General features: G+C 54.9%; 2 protein-coding genes across 8 annotated transcripts in view; both read left to right on the forward strand.

Moving 5' to 3' along the window:
• The window catches only part of TLK2 (tousled like kinase 2), a 44,101-nt gene extending 37,576 nt beyond the window's left edge, over nt 1–6,525 (forward strand). For 6 of the 7 annotated variants that reach the window (XM_075171246.1, XM_075171245.1, XM_075171248.1 and 3 more), the window contains 4 exons: nt 969–1,107; nt 2,247–2,358; nt 3,344–3,451; nt 3,825–6,525. In XM_075171246.1, the coding sequence (XP_075027347.1) occupies nt 969–1,107; nt 2,247–2,358; nt 3,344–3,451; nt 3,825–3,998 (533 nt within the window). In that variant the 3' untranslated portion in view covers nt 3,999–6,525. The remainder of the gene's footprint in view (nt 1–968; nt 1,108–2,246; nt 2,359–3,343; nt 3,452–3,824) is intronic. The other variant, XM_075171252.1, reaches the window with a different exon arrangement.
• Nucleotides 6,526–9,116: 2,591 nt separating this feature from the next.
• Nucleotides 9,117–16,068, forward strand: part of MRC2 (mannose receptor C-type 2) — a 31,999-nt gene continuing 25,047 nt past the window's right edge. Inside the window, exons 1-2 of the mRNA XM_075171084.1 lie at nt 9,117–9,149; nt 12,973–13,071. Of these exons, the coding sequence (XP_075027185.1) occupies nt 9,117–9,149; nt 12,973–13,071 (132 nt within the window). The remainder of the gene's footprint in view (nt 9,150–12,972; nt 13,072–16,068) is intronic.

The following is a 16,068-nucleotide window of genomic DNA, read 5'->3' on the forward strand; positions in this document are numbered from 1 at the left end:
GTAGAAGGTCCTCTCCAAACGTTGTTGCAGATTTCCCTTTACCATTGGGCAGAGTCACGAGGGGAAAAACGGAAGTGCTCTTTTTTGGGGTGATGCATATTGGCTACATAGCTTTTTTCCTAGTCCAGAAAAATTCAGCCACCTCTTTGGGCAGTTATTCCTGGCTTGTCTCCCTATACTGGTGGCACTTCATCAACATTGTGTAACTGATATGTGATGTGGTTTATTGCATCAGCATGAGGAATCTGTACGGGAGGTGGTGCTGTTGCACTAGTTCTAGTGACCCTGTTTCTTCCCCCAGCTGCCGACTGTTCTCATGTTGTCTGAGCATGCTGCAGAGCTCTGCCTACAGTTGTCTAAAGCTGTGATTCATCCACTGCCATCACGCACGATTCTGCTGCTTTGTTGTAGGCTTTGAGAAAAACAGTGATGATCTGACTTCTTTATCCTTGATAGATTTATAAAAGACTCTTGCCGAAGCAGTAATTGTCCTTTTTGAGCTTAGAAAGCCACTGGGGAGCACTGCCAGGAAGGAGAGAGTTTCTGGCTTGTTTTGAGGCCAGGGCAAGTCAGGACTTCTGGGCAGAATGAATCATAACTGTGTATGTGTACTTCCCTCCTTAATCCTTCTTTTTGACCTGTCCTTCCAACGGTACCTTTGGGAGGGGTCAAACCATTATGGGCATCAAGCTCGTTTGGCTAATAGGGCTAAGAATCTGGAGGCTCCAAGTAATGTCAGGCCACTGGGTCATTCAAGGATTGGCACATCAGTTCTAGCACTTGGTGGGAGCTGAGTTGTCTCTGGAGCCCAGGGTATTGAGTGTTAAAACATCTACCCCAGGCTGCTGCAGCTCACTGTGTAGGTTCCTCGTCCTCTCGTGCAGAGTGCCAGAGTTCAATGCAATTTTATTCTTGTTTTTTTCCTGCTAGATGTGTATCCTAAGGGGCTGTTTCCTTCCTCTGTCTAGGTAACATTCTTCTAGTCAATGGTACTGCATGTGGAGAGATAAAAATCACAGATTTTGGACTTTCCAAAATCATGGATGATGACAGCTACAACTCTGTTGATGGCATGGAACTGACATCACAGGGGGCTGGTACTTACTGGTAAGCGTTGCCTGGGGCACTTGCAAGTTACAGATCAAGAACAGTTTATAAACAGCTTTGGATCTATGTCAGCTCTGTATCTGCTGCCATTGTCTGTGACAGCTTGAGACATTGGAGGTTTGAGACCTTGGAAACTGCTCTCGTTGTCACACAGCTCCTTTTGAGGCTGGCAGCTTTTTCCTTTTCAGTGGGTTAGTGTTTATACATTTGAAAACCATGTCTTATCCAAAGGGCCTGGTGAAAAACCGCATATGCTGCATGCTGCTGAGATAGCGAGCTCTGGAGTGGAGCTTGGCTGCTATTTCACAGTCCATAATGGCACTGTCTAACAGTTTAAGCAAGGAGGAGGAGAATACCATGCCTATCTGGAAATTCAGGTACATCAGGGAGATGGAAAGAGTATTCCATTGAAATGAAGAGGTGAAAATGCATAGTTAGCTCCTACAAAAGATGTAAATCTCACAGTGCTGTCTATAGCCAGAGCTTCATTTTCAAGTGTCGTGTGAAAAATGTTTTCAGCAATACTTTATCCTCAGTGCCAAGTGTTGTCACTGCATCACCCGTGGCTGAGAGCAAGATCTACGGTGAGTGCCACGGAATGTGATTCTTAGGTATTACCCAAGCTGCAGACTGTCACTATGGGCAACAGTTGGACAGGAGCATTTGCTAAGGCATTCTGTATTGTACAGTTTTGTTCTGTTCCTAAAAATGAAACTAGCTGTCGTTTGAACGAGGCTGATTGTCTCTAACTAGGACGTGGCATCTGGGGTTGTATTTCTAGACATACGTATTTTGGCTGTGTGTTTCTATTGTGGAATTGTTGGTCAAGCCCTTCTAACAACAAATACCAGTTCTGAAGATAAAAGAAAATGGGTTTCTTTTATGTGCTCTGGTGAAAAGAAACTGACTGCGCTGACTAGCTCAGACCATGAGCGGTCTGGAGAGTCCTTGGCATCGCTATTCCCAGAAGGGGTAATGCGTTGGTCATCTTGGCTCAAAGATGCACAGGAATGAAATTGGGTCCCTCGAGTCCCAAGCCAATATCTGATCACAGAAGCTTGTTCCTTCCTTTCTAAAGAAAATGAGTGAAAGTATTTGGAGATGCTGCTCATAACCTGTTGTCACTTCCTTCCAATCAGGTATTTGCCACCAGAATGTTTTGTGGTTGGGAAAGAACCTCCAAAGATTTCAAATAAAGTCGATGTCTGGTCAGTGGGAGTCATCTTCTATCAGTGTCTCTATGGCAGAAAGGTAAGAAGGCATTTTACTCCTTTCTTAGTGGTGATTCCCAAACCTTTTGGGAGGCAGCCCTGGCCTCTGCATCCTTCTTCTCCCCAAGCTTAGAAGGTGCTTCCGCCTTGTCTCCTTGCCATCAGTTCCAAGGCAGAGTCTATGCTAATGAAGGGGGGAGAATTTACTAGGTTGTGTTTTGCTCTGCATGGCAATTCCTTCAGAAACAATGTTCTGCAAAACACTTCTTTCCACTGGGCATATTCCCACTGAGGCCGTTATGGGCAGGACAAGTGAATCATTCAGGGCCAGACACCTGAGGTTCTTGGTCTGGCGTTGTTTTGTGATGCTTTCGGTGTGCTAAGTCTCTGTCGAGCCTGATACCGCTTGATGGCTGCAAGTGTTTTAGAAAAAAATGTAGGTGCAAAGACCTACTCTAGAAGTTTTTAGGATTGCTTTGGAAGGGAAGAGGCTGCATCAGGAAGAGATGATTTGTCCTGAGAAAAGGTAATTTGTTTTGTGACAACAGAAGAAATAGGTTGGAGCAGGAAAAGGATCGCATCAACTCTTGTTTTCACGAGTCCTTGGCAACCAAGTGTTGTGAAAGCCTGGGCTGACATACACGCTGTGTTGCTTAGTGTTGTCAGTAAGACAAACGTTGGACCAGCCCAGCAGAGATTGAAGTGGGTGAATCTCCTGTCAGCTTAGATAAATGAAGGCCCTCTTGCATGTGCTGAAGCTGACCTACAAGGTCTGGAAGCAGGTGGAGATCCCTCCTGAGTCAGAGACACCCCAGACACGTTCCAGATTGGTCCCTTTTGGTCAGTTTAAGTGCGGGAGCAATGTGTCCTGCTCATCTGGCTGGAATCTGCAGCACCTTCACAGCAGCATTTGTGGGCTTCTTGCCCGGAAAAAAGCTGATGTCAAGTGATGATAAACAGTAGCGTTATGGGTTTTTTAAGGCCTGTCACCAACCTTTAACAACTGTCTTCCATTTTTTTGGTAGCCCTTTGGTCACAACCAGTCACAACAAGATATTCTGCAGGAGAACACAATTCTGAAAGCTACCGAGGTGCAGTTCCCTCCAAAGCCAGTAGTCACGCCAGAAGCAAAGGTAAATCTTCTTGCAGCGAGTTTGATCTCACTGTGTGTGTCAGCGATTGGCACTGGCAGTTCCGTCCTCTTGGTTTCCGTAAAACCAGCAGGAGTTCTGTGTTTAAGTTTGCCTCCTGCAGAGTGGTCAGTGGCTTTGCGATGTTGCAGTTGTCAGGCTGAGGACTGAACAGAGTGCAGTCTGTGCCTCTGCCCGTGCTTTCTCCTGATAAAAGATGAGCTTCTCGTGTAGGAGTTGGGCTGTCTCTGTGGTCACTGGGGATTCGGTGCTGGGGTTGTCAGATTGGCCCCGCTCCCAAAGAGTCATCTGTCAAAGAGAGCTTCCTGTTTCTGTCCGTCTACTGATTCTTGTTTTGCCTTCGGGGTATCTGCAGGCATTTATCAGACGTTGTTTGGCCTACCGAAAGGAGGATCGGATAGATGTCCAGCAGCTGGCCTGTGACCCATACTTGCTGCCTCACATCCGCAAATCTGTATCCACAAGCAGCCCAGCTGGAGCTGCAATCGCATCAACCTCTGGATCATCCAATAACAGCTCTTCAAACTGAGACAGAGTAATAGGCCAAAAACTGCTTGAGAAACCGGCAAAAAGACTTTCAGAAACAGCTTTGGAATAGAGGAATCCGCAAGGGTCTCAAGAAACCTGTACCAGGTGCTTTTTTTCTCTTGCTTTTTTCCATCCATAGAGCATGACAACATCAACTCTCATCAAGAAAACCTTCGGCATCTAGGCCAAGCCATGTGGATAGGAGATGGCTTGAGGTTTATCCAGTAAATGACCACAAAAGGGTGGCTGCTCTGAGCAAGGAGGGGAAACTCAAGAAAATACAAAAAGACATGGTTCCATGTACTGTGAACTTCTGAACATGCAGCCTTGGGGAATCCAGGACGCCGTGTGTGCTTCATATGAAGAATGTGGACTTTGGAAAAAGACTGGGCTAGTCCAGTGTTGATATTTAAACATTGTTCTTTTTCTTTTAATAAAGTTTAGGTAACATCTCCTGAAAAGCTCGAAGCACCAAGGTTCAGCTGGGGATGGTATATGACTCTTTGCCCTTTGGAGGGGAAAAAAGTTGATCCTGCCTGTTCATGGCACTAGAGTTAGTGTTTTACCCCTAATTAATTTCAGTTTTTTAAAAATAACAATTTTTTGGAAGAAAACAGTTTTCTGGTCTCAAAGTGAAACCCGTATTAGCAGGTTCATGGCAGTGTCCATTCTGTGGATGGTGCAGCTTTCTGCTCCCTTGGGGTGGCCTCTTATGAATAATTCACCTTCTCAGGAGGGCGGTGAAGCCCGTAGGAGAACAGGCCTGCGTAGACCTCCTGTGATCAGAGTGGATCACAGCTCAGACTGCCACGAGGTTTTCAGCTGCTGCTTCATAGCTCTCTCAACGGTTGCACCTTTTTAATTTATTTGAAGTGCTGTTCTTTTTGAAAACACACCCTGACGTGTTCACGACGTGCTCTCTGCTCTCGTGAGCATGATACCTGTTGACTGTTGAAAAGGCAGGCAGCGAACGGGAAAGAATCGGAGCACAGCTCAGTTGATCGCAGGTGTGATCTGTGCTCACGCAGTACTGTACATATCTTGTTCATGTTACAAAAATCCGAAGCTGAAGACTTGTCTGCTCTTCTCAGTTAGGTGACTTGGCAGCAAAGCTTCCTCTCCCCCTTAACACTTTCCTTTTAAAACTTGCTGACTTTCCTAACTTGCTGCCATCGCTGCATCAGATTTCACATGAGAGGGAATGAGATAACGTTCTTGAAGGGAGCAAACACCCTAATTATTATTTTTGTCTCCCTTCTGTAATCTGCCTGGAGGGGTCTTACACCTTCAGCTGGAGTCTGCCTGCTGTGAAACGCAACCTCTTGTCCCCACTCTGCCCCCTTTTCCCCCCACATTGAAGGAAAACTGAAAACACACACAAAAAGCACAGCACTTGAACATGTGGCAGCCAGGTTGGAGTGCTCCTAACATGTGGCAGGAGTTCATAGCCAGAAATATTTAAAGATGCAGTGTTCAAGAGCAAGGTTTATCTCGGGCGGGAGCTGAGCAATGCACTACTGCAATTCAGGGTGGTGTTTAAAAAACAAATTACCCTGTGCACACTCCCTCACCCAGTACCCAGACCACCGTGGTGCGGACTGTCCTCTGTGCGGCACCTCCAGGATTGCAGCCACAGCTCCGGCAGCGCGTGGTTTGGGGCGCTCGGTACCCAAATGGCGTTCTCGTGGCAAGCGATGTTCTCCGTCACGCACTTTCAGAGAGAACTACCACTTGTCTGCCTTATTGTAAGCCATCGTCTGCAAATATTATGCTTAAACCTGATCAGGAACTTTTAGTTAACTGAAAAATGGAGGAGTCTGTTGAAATTAAGCAATGGACCTGGGAAGTAGAGAACTCTGCCGCTTTGATTTTTATTACTATTTTTGTAGTGACTCTTGGGCTTTTAATTGGATGTATTCACTTGCAGCTGCATTAAGGTGGTCTCTAAACTGTAGTGTTTTAAACAAAGAAAAGAAATACTGCATCTTTAAATCCTCAGCCATAATTTCTTAGCCCTTTCCATCCCTGCTGCTCTATTCCAGAAGTTAACTGTTTAGCAAGCAGCGCTTCGACACGTCTACTCAGCCTCTGTCAGGCGAATTCAGGGTTGATGCTTCATCCTGTTTGCTGAAACTGATGATTCGGTGTCTGTCCACATCAGGGAGAATTCTAAAAGGGTTTTTTCTATCCCAGTCCCGTTGTTTCTTGGACATACAGTGTGTGCTATCTCTGTGGGTGTGATTAGTTTTGTGTCAGATGCATTTATTCCTGCTGTGCGACACCCATCCAGGGGCCTGGGGACAGCGTTGGCCTTTCCCGGGGCTGATAGCAGTGAAGAACCCTGGTAGAATTCTGGCTGCGACACCTTCCTTGTTAATATGGGTTTCACTTCCAATAACAGACCCTATTGCCACACTGTTCATTTACTTAAAGAAAAGTGTATGAAGAATTTGTAACTTAAACCAGGCCAGACTGTTTTGGCTCTACCCAACAGATGAGACATGGATATTAAAATAAGTTTTAAGAAACTGATTTGCTTGGTTCTTACTGTTTTGCTCTCCATAGCATTGGCACGAGCTCTCTTACAGTGGCTGCGCAGAGGTGACACAGGACAAGATGAGGAAGAATGGAGGAAGGTTGCGTTCAGCAGCTCAGAGCAGTGAGATCTCTGCATCCGAGTGGGGAATCGCTCCCTGCACAGGCTATTGCTGAAAATTGCCGAGTCTTGTGTGATCACTGGCATTGATCTTGAGCTGGAATATCGAGACAGACATCTGAGGTGGGTTTGTCCCTCATTTCCAATAGAGTAGCAGCTGCCTTAAGCTATATATCTACAGGACACAAAAACCAGCTTTTTTATGTCTGTTGATGAAAATTTGTGTTGAACTCCCCTGCCCTGCCTGGTTGTACCACTGCCCGCCGGCCGCTCCCCAACCTGCGGGCGCCCGATGCTCCGGTCTCAGTCACCCAGAATAACCACGTTGAGCAGTGACGAGAAACTCAGCCCCTTTAATTTCTTACGGCTGAGTCTTGTCAGCTTTAAAAAACAGACAATAGCAAATGAAAAAGGACCTTGGCAGCTGAAGATGTCGAGTGCTTATATCTGGACTAATAACTGGGGAGCGCCAGTTCACACGCCCAGCTCCTCTGCCGGCATCTCCCAGCCTCTGTGCGGGGCATCCCCGGGCATCCCCGCCACGAAGCGGGGCGGTACCTGCCCGGCAGAGCCCGGTTCCTCCGGAGGAAGAGTTGCTGGGGATCAGGGTTCCTCCACAAACCTGACGTCATCCTCGCTGCACTTGAAGTTAAAGTCAGTTTTCGGCTGAGCGCGAGTGAAACCGAACACCAGAGGAGCTCGGCTCCCTCCCCGCTGCTGCAATTGATTATTTTTCAGCCCCCTGTGCCAGTTTTGATGATGCGACGCAGATTTGGGCAGGGGGAGGCGGCGGCAGTGTTTCAGCAGCGAATGCACAAGCATCCCGCGGCGGCGGCGGTCAGGCCTCCGGGCCGGGTACCCACCACGCGTGCGTGGCGTGCCTGGGAGCTGGGACGTACGCGGGATTACGCGCTCAGCTTGACGCCAGCGGGATCGAGACTTACTGAGGGGCTGCCTCGCTGGATGCTTCGCCTCCTACGTTAGCGGTTAGGAGTCACGCTATGAAATGAGTTTCCTTCTGCCAAATGGGCCAGTCCCAGTTTATTTTGTGACCTGGCAAACCCTCGACACGAGGTTTGCTACCGCTGCCAGCGTCTCCCTGGGGTTTGCTGCCGGAGGATGTTATTTTCTGGGTGCTACGCGAGCCTGGCTCAAGCAGCCTTGACTTAAACCTTCCCACTCCCAGCGCAGAGGAGCAGAGGAGATTTGCAGCACATGGAAGCAGGGCCCGGCGCAGCCCTGACTCCCACCCAGCCCGGAGGTGCCTTTTCTACCAAACGCCGACGAATCTTGGCACCGAGACCCTGAATTTCCGCCGCCGCACGTGGCTGTGCCCACGGCCTCTGCTTCGCCCTGGCCCCGGCGCTGCCCGCGGGTGCCCCACGGCCATCGCCCTGGGTGGGGGCGAGAGGCCAAGCAAACGCGGAGCCGCTCAGCCTCCCCTTGCCACGTTCGCACCCAGGAACAGGCATCTTGGCCACAAGGACGCTATTGTCTGTGCTGGGCGGAGGAGCGGGAGCCGGAACCCGGGGCTGAGACGCACTCTCATTTCATGCATTAATTGCGTAGGGGCGTGAAGGATGGGAAAAGCCGCTGGCGCGTGCTGTCTGGTGAGGAGCCGCGCGCTGCTGCCAGCGCCGTGCGCTCCTCCATGCTCCTCTTTGCTCCCAGCCCTGCATCTTGCTGTGGGATGGGTTACCGCAGCCTTGCTTCTCCCTCCATCCTTCGGCTGCAGCTTGGTGTTTCTGTTGCTCTGTTGCTCCTCATTTCCAAAAGCCGGCCAGCTGCTGGGTCAGCTCAGGGGAGGCTCGGCGCTTCGAGCTGATCCGGTAAAGCCTAAAAATAGAGGTTAGCCACCACCTGCCCCACCAGCGTGGGATGAGCCTCGCCAGCCCGCAGGCAGCCCTGGCCTGGAGCTGCTCTCCCATCTGCTGTTACTTGGGCTGCAGGGACGGGGCAGAGGGGTGCGATGGTCCGGCTGGAGCTAAAAAGGCATGGGATGGATGGAGCTAAAAATGCAGGGCTGCTGCGGGGAGCAGCAGGGTGAAGATGGGGAGACTCGGCCTTGCATGCAGGCCAGATCCCCCATCGCCGCTCGAGCAGCCACGGGGAACGCAGGCGGCGGGTTTATAAGGTGCTTGGCTCTGGTTTGCATTCATGGGAAGAAAAAAAATCAGAGCTCTGCTCAGCCCTGTCCTCTTTTGACCGAAGCCGCCGGCTGTGCAGGAGCCACGAGCCACGTGCTGGCCAGGGTCTGCGGGACGCGGGCTGCCGTGTCGGCAACCTCCTCGCTCTTGGCCTGGCTCAGCTTTGCATCGAGATCAGGGCTCAAAACCTGCTTTGTTCAGCATTGGCTCATCCCGCCTCCTGCTAATCCTGAAAATCCACCCGCTCGCACCCAAACCCAGGAGACCGGCCGGGATTGATGCCAAAACCCTTCCAGGCTAAAGGGACCGAAAGGAGATGGCGAGGGACGCAGATGTCCATGGCTACGAGGTAAGGCAGTGGTGGAGGTGGAAACGAAGCATCAAGGGCCAACTGCGTGGCCGCTGGACCACGCTGCTCCTTCTGGAAAGGGGCACGGGACAGGGTGGGAGCTCCGCTCCCCGGTCCCATCCCCACTTCTGGCGGGAGGAAGATGCCATTCGGGATGTGCTGTCCTCCACCGCTCTCCAGCTGCCTTCCCTCCCTGCTCTGCGACCCGGCTCTGCTAATTTGCTCTTGAGTCATGCGGAGAAAGTGTTTTTCTAAAAGGCGAGTTTCTTGCAAATGGCTGGAATTCCTCTCTGCTCCTTTCCAGGAGCCCTGGGGAGGCCAGGGAGGAAGGAGAGGCAGCGGGCTCGGAGGGCAGCGCTGCTCCCCGGGCAGCCCCCGGCCTCGTCTCGCCCCCGCGGCGGAAGGGCAGGGATCTCGGCGCTGGCCCTCCCAGGGCTGGAGCGCCCTGAAATTCCTCGTGGCAGCTTTGAGTGAGCACATCTGGTTTTAATAAATTATTTGCAGCTTGAACTTGCCTGACTTTTAAGGGCTGCAGAAGAGAGAGCAGTAAAGAGCCGCAGCGCAGAGCACCCACAAAGGGACCCCCTTTGCAGTGCTGGGAGCCCACGGGGTTGGGCAGGGGGTCTGGGAGCCCCTGGAGGGACCCCAGCAGCTGGCAAAGCTCCGTCTGCTCCTTGCAAGAGCCAAGGGGACGGTCGGTTTGGAGGCAGGGAAAGGGCCCTTCTTTTTGGCCAGGATCCTTCTACCCACAGCTGGGTGTCGAGCAAAGCCGGGGCTGATCTTAAATATTGTGTTTCTGCGCTCAGGCGAGGAGCACAGCGAGCAAACTGCAGTGCAGGCGAGGGTGCCTCCCCGACACCCCCCAGCCAGCGGCACTGAGATCCCCCTCCCAGCGCTGAACCCCTCGGCACTTGGGAAAACAAAACCCCCGGGAGCATCAGCATCACCCGGGCACCCGATGGCCACCAACACGCCTGGGGCCGCGGAGGAGCTGAGCCCCCGTGCGGTGTCCCCAGGCTCACCCTCGCAGGGAAGGGTGCAAATGCAAACGTGCTTTGGGGATGAGTCCCTTGCCGTAGCCCCGTGCGGGTTCCCCACCGTGCTGGGGGACGCGTCAAGCCCCACGTCCCAGCGAGGGGGCTGCCGACCACCCCTCGCTGCCTGTGATGCGGAGCCTGCCAGCGGGCTTCGGGGGGAAGCCCTCTCCATCGTGGGACTGGGGCTGCCCTGGCCGTCCCCCGCCTGTCTCCGACGGGTGGAGAGCAACGTGGCCTTCCCCTGCTGCCGCTGCCGGGAGAGAGGAGCCAGCAGACGCCGAGACGGCCTCTTCCCTAAGCAGTGACCTCAGCGCGGCGGCTCCTGCCAGGTGGGTGTTGATCTTGGCCCGGCCGGTCCCGTTCGGGGGCCAGGATGAGGCCGAGGCGGCGCGGACGGAGGGCTGAGCTCGCGGCGGAGCCTGGCAGGTGCTGCCGGTCCCCGGCGTGCGGGCGGTCCCCGGCTGCGATTGCCGCAGCGGAGCAAAGACCGGGGCACCCGCAGCCCCTCGACAGCGGCTGCCTGCAGGCAGAGCTTTGCTCTCCAGCACTGCTCTCCTGGAGCCCCTCAGACCTGCAGAGAGCCACGGGAAGGGGGGACACCCTTGGAAGAGCACGATCCAGCAGGACGTACAGCCTCCCTTGTCGGATACAGTACCCCCCCGTCCTCCCCGGGCTCTGAAAAGAGCCTGCCAGTCCAAAAGTGGCTGACGGGTTGGTGCAGATCCTTCCTGCAGAGCATCTGCCCTCAAGCCTGGTGCTACGGACGCTGCTCTCGTGGTCCACAGGTCCCCAAATCCTGTCCTCTAACTCCTCTGGCAAGAGCAAACACCAAACGTGCCCCATATCAGTCCCAAACTCAATAACTCACAGGGTGCCTTGCTGCCGTGGTACACCCCAGCTTCAAATCTGGGTTTTTTCTTTCCCATCCCGAATGGCTGGGTCCCACAGCTCGTTAGCAACATTTATTTCCTAACCTGTGGGAAGCTGAGCATCCCCGATTGACTTATTTTCTGCCAGTGCTCCCCACCACGGCAGACCTGCAGCCAAAGGTGGGCAAGTGGCACGGATTCATCTCTGGAAATGTTTTCTAAATCCCTCTGCAGGGTGACTTCCACTCGAGCTGATGCAGTTTCACCCTGTCCCGCTGCAGCCCCTCCACTGTCACCATCCCCGGTCGGTACGTTGCTTCAGCCTAAAAATAGCATTTCTTTTTCCAACTGGGGGACAGATACAGACGCTCCGACTGTGGGAATCGGCCGCAGATGCTGAATGTCCCAAGCGCTGGGTAAGCCCGGGAGGAGCCCGTCACTCCCATCCCTCGCCCGGTGCAAGGAGCTCTCCCGAGAGCGTGGCCGGCGGTGCAGGCGGCCGTCCCCTGCACGCGGCCGCGTCCCCTCGTCTAGCAGCAACTCGTTAGGGCCAGAGAGGTCAGACAGCTTGGAAACCTCCCAGGGGAAGGGAAAAATGCATTTCCTCCCGATCCGCTGCGACGAGTAGCAACTCAACTGATACTAAACTGGATTAGGAGAAGAGTAGGTGAGGAGCTGTTGGAGGAATTAATTATTAGGAAGTGCTAATTATCTTCTAATCACACGCAGCGCAGGGACCTCCAAGACACGGGATGAACCAGGCCAGGAGGCGGCGATGCTCTGTGGGATCCAAAGCCTTTCGGCTCTGCCGTGTCCCCTCCCCTGGATGGGATTCGCTTCCCAAGAAAGGGATGTCAGGTTTGTCCGGGACGGATGGAGGGTCCCACCCGTGGGACTTCACGGCTCCATCATGTCCAGCCGCTGGCGCCTCAGTGGGTGGCATCCCCCAGGAGTGGTCTCCAAGGTGTAGGGATGCGAGCGAGGACCTGGGCAATTCCCTCCTCTCCTCCGGGCAGTCACGCTCGCTCCCCGTGGGCAGCCCCCGGCACGCGTCCAGCCACGGAGGGCGAGCGAGGCTGTTCTCCCAGCGCTGCCTCAATTAAAAAATAATCCCTGGCTTAAAAAAACCCAACAGCCCAGATGCTGATGTGCTTAATTGGGCCCCCCCGGAGGGTTTGCATCCCTAAAGCCCGTCCTGGCACTGGTCTGCAGGTCCTTCCTGCCTTGCTGGGAAACAACGGATTCATTTATTTTTGCAAGAATGGCCAAACAACGCGCGGCTGGCTTACACACGTCCCCCCGCGTCGTGCCGTCTTGGGGCCAGATCCTGCTCCCCGCTCGAGGGAGCGCTGCCATCGTCCTGGCCTGATTAAAAGCATCATCTCGCCTGAATATTGCATGGCAGAGTCTGGGGGTCAAGGTCTGACGTGCCTCCCCCTGTGCTGCCCAAATCCCTGGAGAGCTCGAGGAGGAGGTGAGGCTCCTGTGTCCCCGGGGATGCTCCCGGGGATGGGCACCGCAGGCATCACCTTTTCTGCACCGGTGCAACCAAAACTTTGCACGTTGCCACACCACGGGCAATGCCAAGAAAGAAGCTGGACCCTTTCAGCCATCAGGGAAAGGAGTTTGCTGCTTTTTGGATGGATCTGAGTGCAACCCTTGGGTGCGGGGGCACACAGCGGGCGCCAGCCGGCGCCGGTCCCCCGAGGCTTCCCAGCAAAACCCTGAGCAAAAAAAACCTCAACCTACCCAGCCTGGGTCCCACCGCACTTCCCGCTATTCCCACCTCCCCTCTCAAAGCTTTCTTGATTGCTCCAGAAATGGAGGAGAACCAGCTCTCCAGCGGCCGGGCAGGGCGATGCCCGGGTGAGGCAGTGCCTAGCTGCGAAATGGGCATTTTCTCTTCCCGGGTTTCAGGAATTTGGAGCTTTTATTTGGTTCAAGCAAATTGTGAAGCTGAATCCCCTCCAGGTGCCTCGTCTGACCTGCTGCCTCCAGCCAGAGCTCCAGGAGGAGGTGAGCAGCTGCGCTGTTTTGATGCTGATGGTTTTTAAGGTGTGAATGGCTTTTAGTATCGAAGAAACCCCCCCTGAGCAGGAACCCACAGTGCCCGTGCGGCTCCCGTGGCAGTGGGCCTCCTCGCGCGGAAACACGCAGCCCGACGGCCGTACAAGGCTGGGAAAATGCTGATTTCCAGCGTTTTCCACGTACGCTGCCTTCTTTGTGTGGCTTTTGGGGGGCTGGGCAGCCCTGCCTAGAGGGGAGGTGTAAAAAAGAAAAAAGTTTAAAAAATATTTAAAAGTTTTTAAAAGCCTTTTATATTCAGCTCTTGGATATGGGATATATCCACGTCGGATCCTGTGTGATGCTCTTCACCCCATGCTCCTCGGCAGAGTACTGGGAAGCCGGAGCGCTGCACCCCCGCTCCCACGGCTGGAGGGACGAGGCTGCTCCCTGGGCAGGGCGGGTGGAAGGTGCGATGAGCTGTGTCCGACCTCAGCGTCCCCATCCACCGGTGGGAGAGCAGCTGCCCTGTGTGCCGCGGGGATGGATGGAGGAGGATTCAGCTGGGTTGGTTTAGGAATACTTGGGATGAAATAACCCCTCCGAACACCCAAAGGTGCCACCCAAAACGCGCGGCGGCAGCTCGCAGCAGCCCTCGGCTCCTCTCGCCGGTGGATGTGGACTCCCACGCCGAGGTCCCGGGTAGGGGAAGGTGCTGACTCGCGGTGCAGCGAGACCCGATGTGGGACTGGCGGCACCGTGGGCATCTCCCACGCACCCTCGGTCTCGCTCGGGGGCATCGGGGCCGCCCGGGGTGCAGGGGGATGCTGCGTGGCCCCCGTGCGGGGGGAGCCAGCCCTGCCCGGGGGTTTACGGGGCTGCACCGGCCAGGCTGTGCACCGCTCCTGCCATGCCCCTGCTTCACCCCCAAAGCCCACCTTCACCCCCAAAGCCCGCTACCGAGCCCCGGCGCCGTGCAGCAGGAGGGGGAGCCCCCGGCCGGCCCCACCCCCGCTCCCCCGCCGCTTTTTTGGGCCGGGCCCACCGGCGAGGGCTGACGCAGTGTCTGGGGCCGGCGCACACGCTTCGGGTTTTTTTTTTTGTTAATTTAATTTTTTTTTTTTTAACTTTTTTCCTTTTTTTCCTCTCCTTCTCCCCTCCCTCTCTCTTTTTGGTGTCCCTCCTCCTCCTCCTCCTCCTCCTCCTCCTCCGTCCCTCCCCTCCCGCCCCTCCGCCGTCCCCCGGCCCCGGCGAGGGAGCAGCGAGGCCCGGAGCGGAGCGGAGCGGGGCAGCGCCGGGCATGGGGCGCGGCTCGGCGGGACCGCGGCCCCTCCGCGCCCCCCTCTGCTGCCTCCTCGGCCTCCAGCTGGTGCTCGGCGCTGCGCACCCAGGTGGGACCGCGCCTCCCTCCTCCTCCTGGACCCCCCCCTTCCTCCGACCCCCCCCCGCTTTCCGCGTTTTAATTATTATTGGGAGGCCGAGGGATGAAACCAGCGGGGGGGGAGGTTGGGGGAGCCCCCCAGACGGGCTCGGGCCCCCCCCCCAGCCTTCTCCGGGGGGCGCTGCCCGGGGAGGGGGGCGGTGGGACCCCGGCGGCGGGAAGGGCGGGGGGGGGGGGGGGGGCTGCTTCGCTCCGGCGCGGTTCACATCGCTCCGGTTTATTTCCTCCCGGGATGTTTTATTTGGTTTTATCGCGGTTTGTTTTACTTCATCCTCCTTCGGTCGCGGTTCGTTCCGCCGCGTTTTGTTTTCTCCAGTTTCATCGCGTCGTGTTTTGTCCCCGTTCCGCCGCCTTTTCGCTCGCTATTATTATTTTTAGTTTAACTCCCCGCGCCGTGCGGCCACGCAGCGTCTGGCGAAGCCGGCGGAAACGCTTCCGCGGCCGCGGGGGGGGCCCAGGGCGGCTCCGGGGGGGCGGCGGGGGGCCGGGGGCGGCCGCCGGCCCGCAGCGCCCCGCAGCCCCGCTCCGGCCTTTTGTCTCCCCGGGGAGGGCAGTTCGCGGAGGGGGAGGTCGGGAAGAGGCCGAAGTGTTTTGTTGGAGTTTCCTCCCTCTCCCATCCTGACCCCCCCCCCCCCCAGTCTCCCGGCGTGTTAATCCTGTAGAAAAGTGCCCCGCGGGATCGGGTCCCGAGTGGGTATTTGCAGACTTCCTTTTTTTTTTTTCGTAACGTCTCACAATAAAGTCAACGGGTTGGTTTTTTTTTTTTTTTTTTTTTTTTTTTAAAAAACCTTCTGAAGACACCATGTGCCAGACGCCTGAGGCTCCTCGGGACGGCCCCTGGAATTGCCATTTGAGACACTTTTTACCCCAGGATAGTCTAGCACGGAAGCGAGGATCTGCTTTTGTTGCTTCCTTGGATTAATTTGGCCCTATTGAGAAAACTTTAAAAAAAAAAAAAAAAAAGAAGAAAAAGAGCAAAATTGGCTACTTTTGCCTGAACAATAACAACCGTAAACCCTTGGCCTATTTTATTAGAGTACGTTTAGCAAATCCAAAGCAGATTTGGAATCGGGAGGGCACTGTTCCCCTCCTCACCCCTTGCCCCCTGCTTTCCCCTGTGCCCCGCAGCCCAGCATCGCGAGGGGCAGCAGACCCGGCGTTGCCGTCGCCTCATGGTGCGATGCCGTTGGGAGACGGTCCCGTGCCAGGCGGGGGATCCGGCCCGGGAGCGGAGGCGCAGGGCCGGGAGAAACTGCTTGTCTAAGAGATGGAGAAGGGAGGCGGCGGTGGGGAAGGAGACCCCCGTACAGGAGAGCGGTGCCAGGGTTTGCTGCTGGTTGGAGACATCTCGGCTGAACCCCCAACGTTCCGCGGCCAAATTCCCGTTAAACCTCCCCATAATTTCCTTGAGGGCCGTGAATTTCTCCTTTTGCGGGTTTTAGGGGGGTTACTTGATTTCAGCAGGGCTTAGCTACCTGTAAGGACCGATTCTGGCTGTTTCGCCCTGAAAAATGCCGGTGGGATCCAGGTCTGGCGAGTCCCCCTTGCCCACGCGAGCCCAAGGACAG

The sequence above is a fragment of the Calonectris borealis genome, chromosome 22 (assembly GCF_964195595.1).
Source record: "Calonectris borealis chromosome 22, bCalBor7.hap1.2, whole genome shotgun sequence".
NCBI lineage: Eukaryota > Metazoa > Chordata > Aves > Procellariiformes > Procellariidae > Calonectris > Calonectris borealis.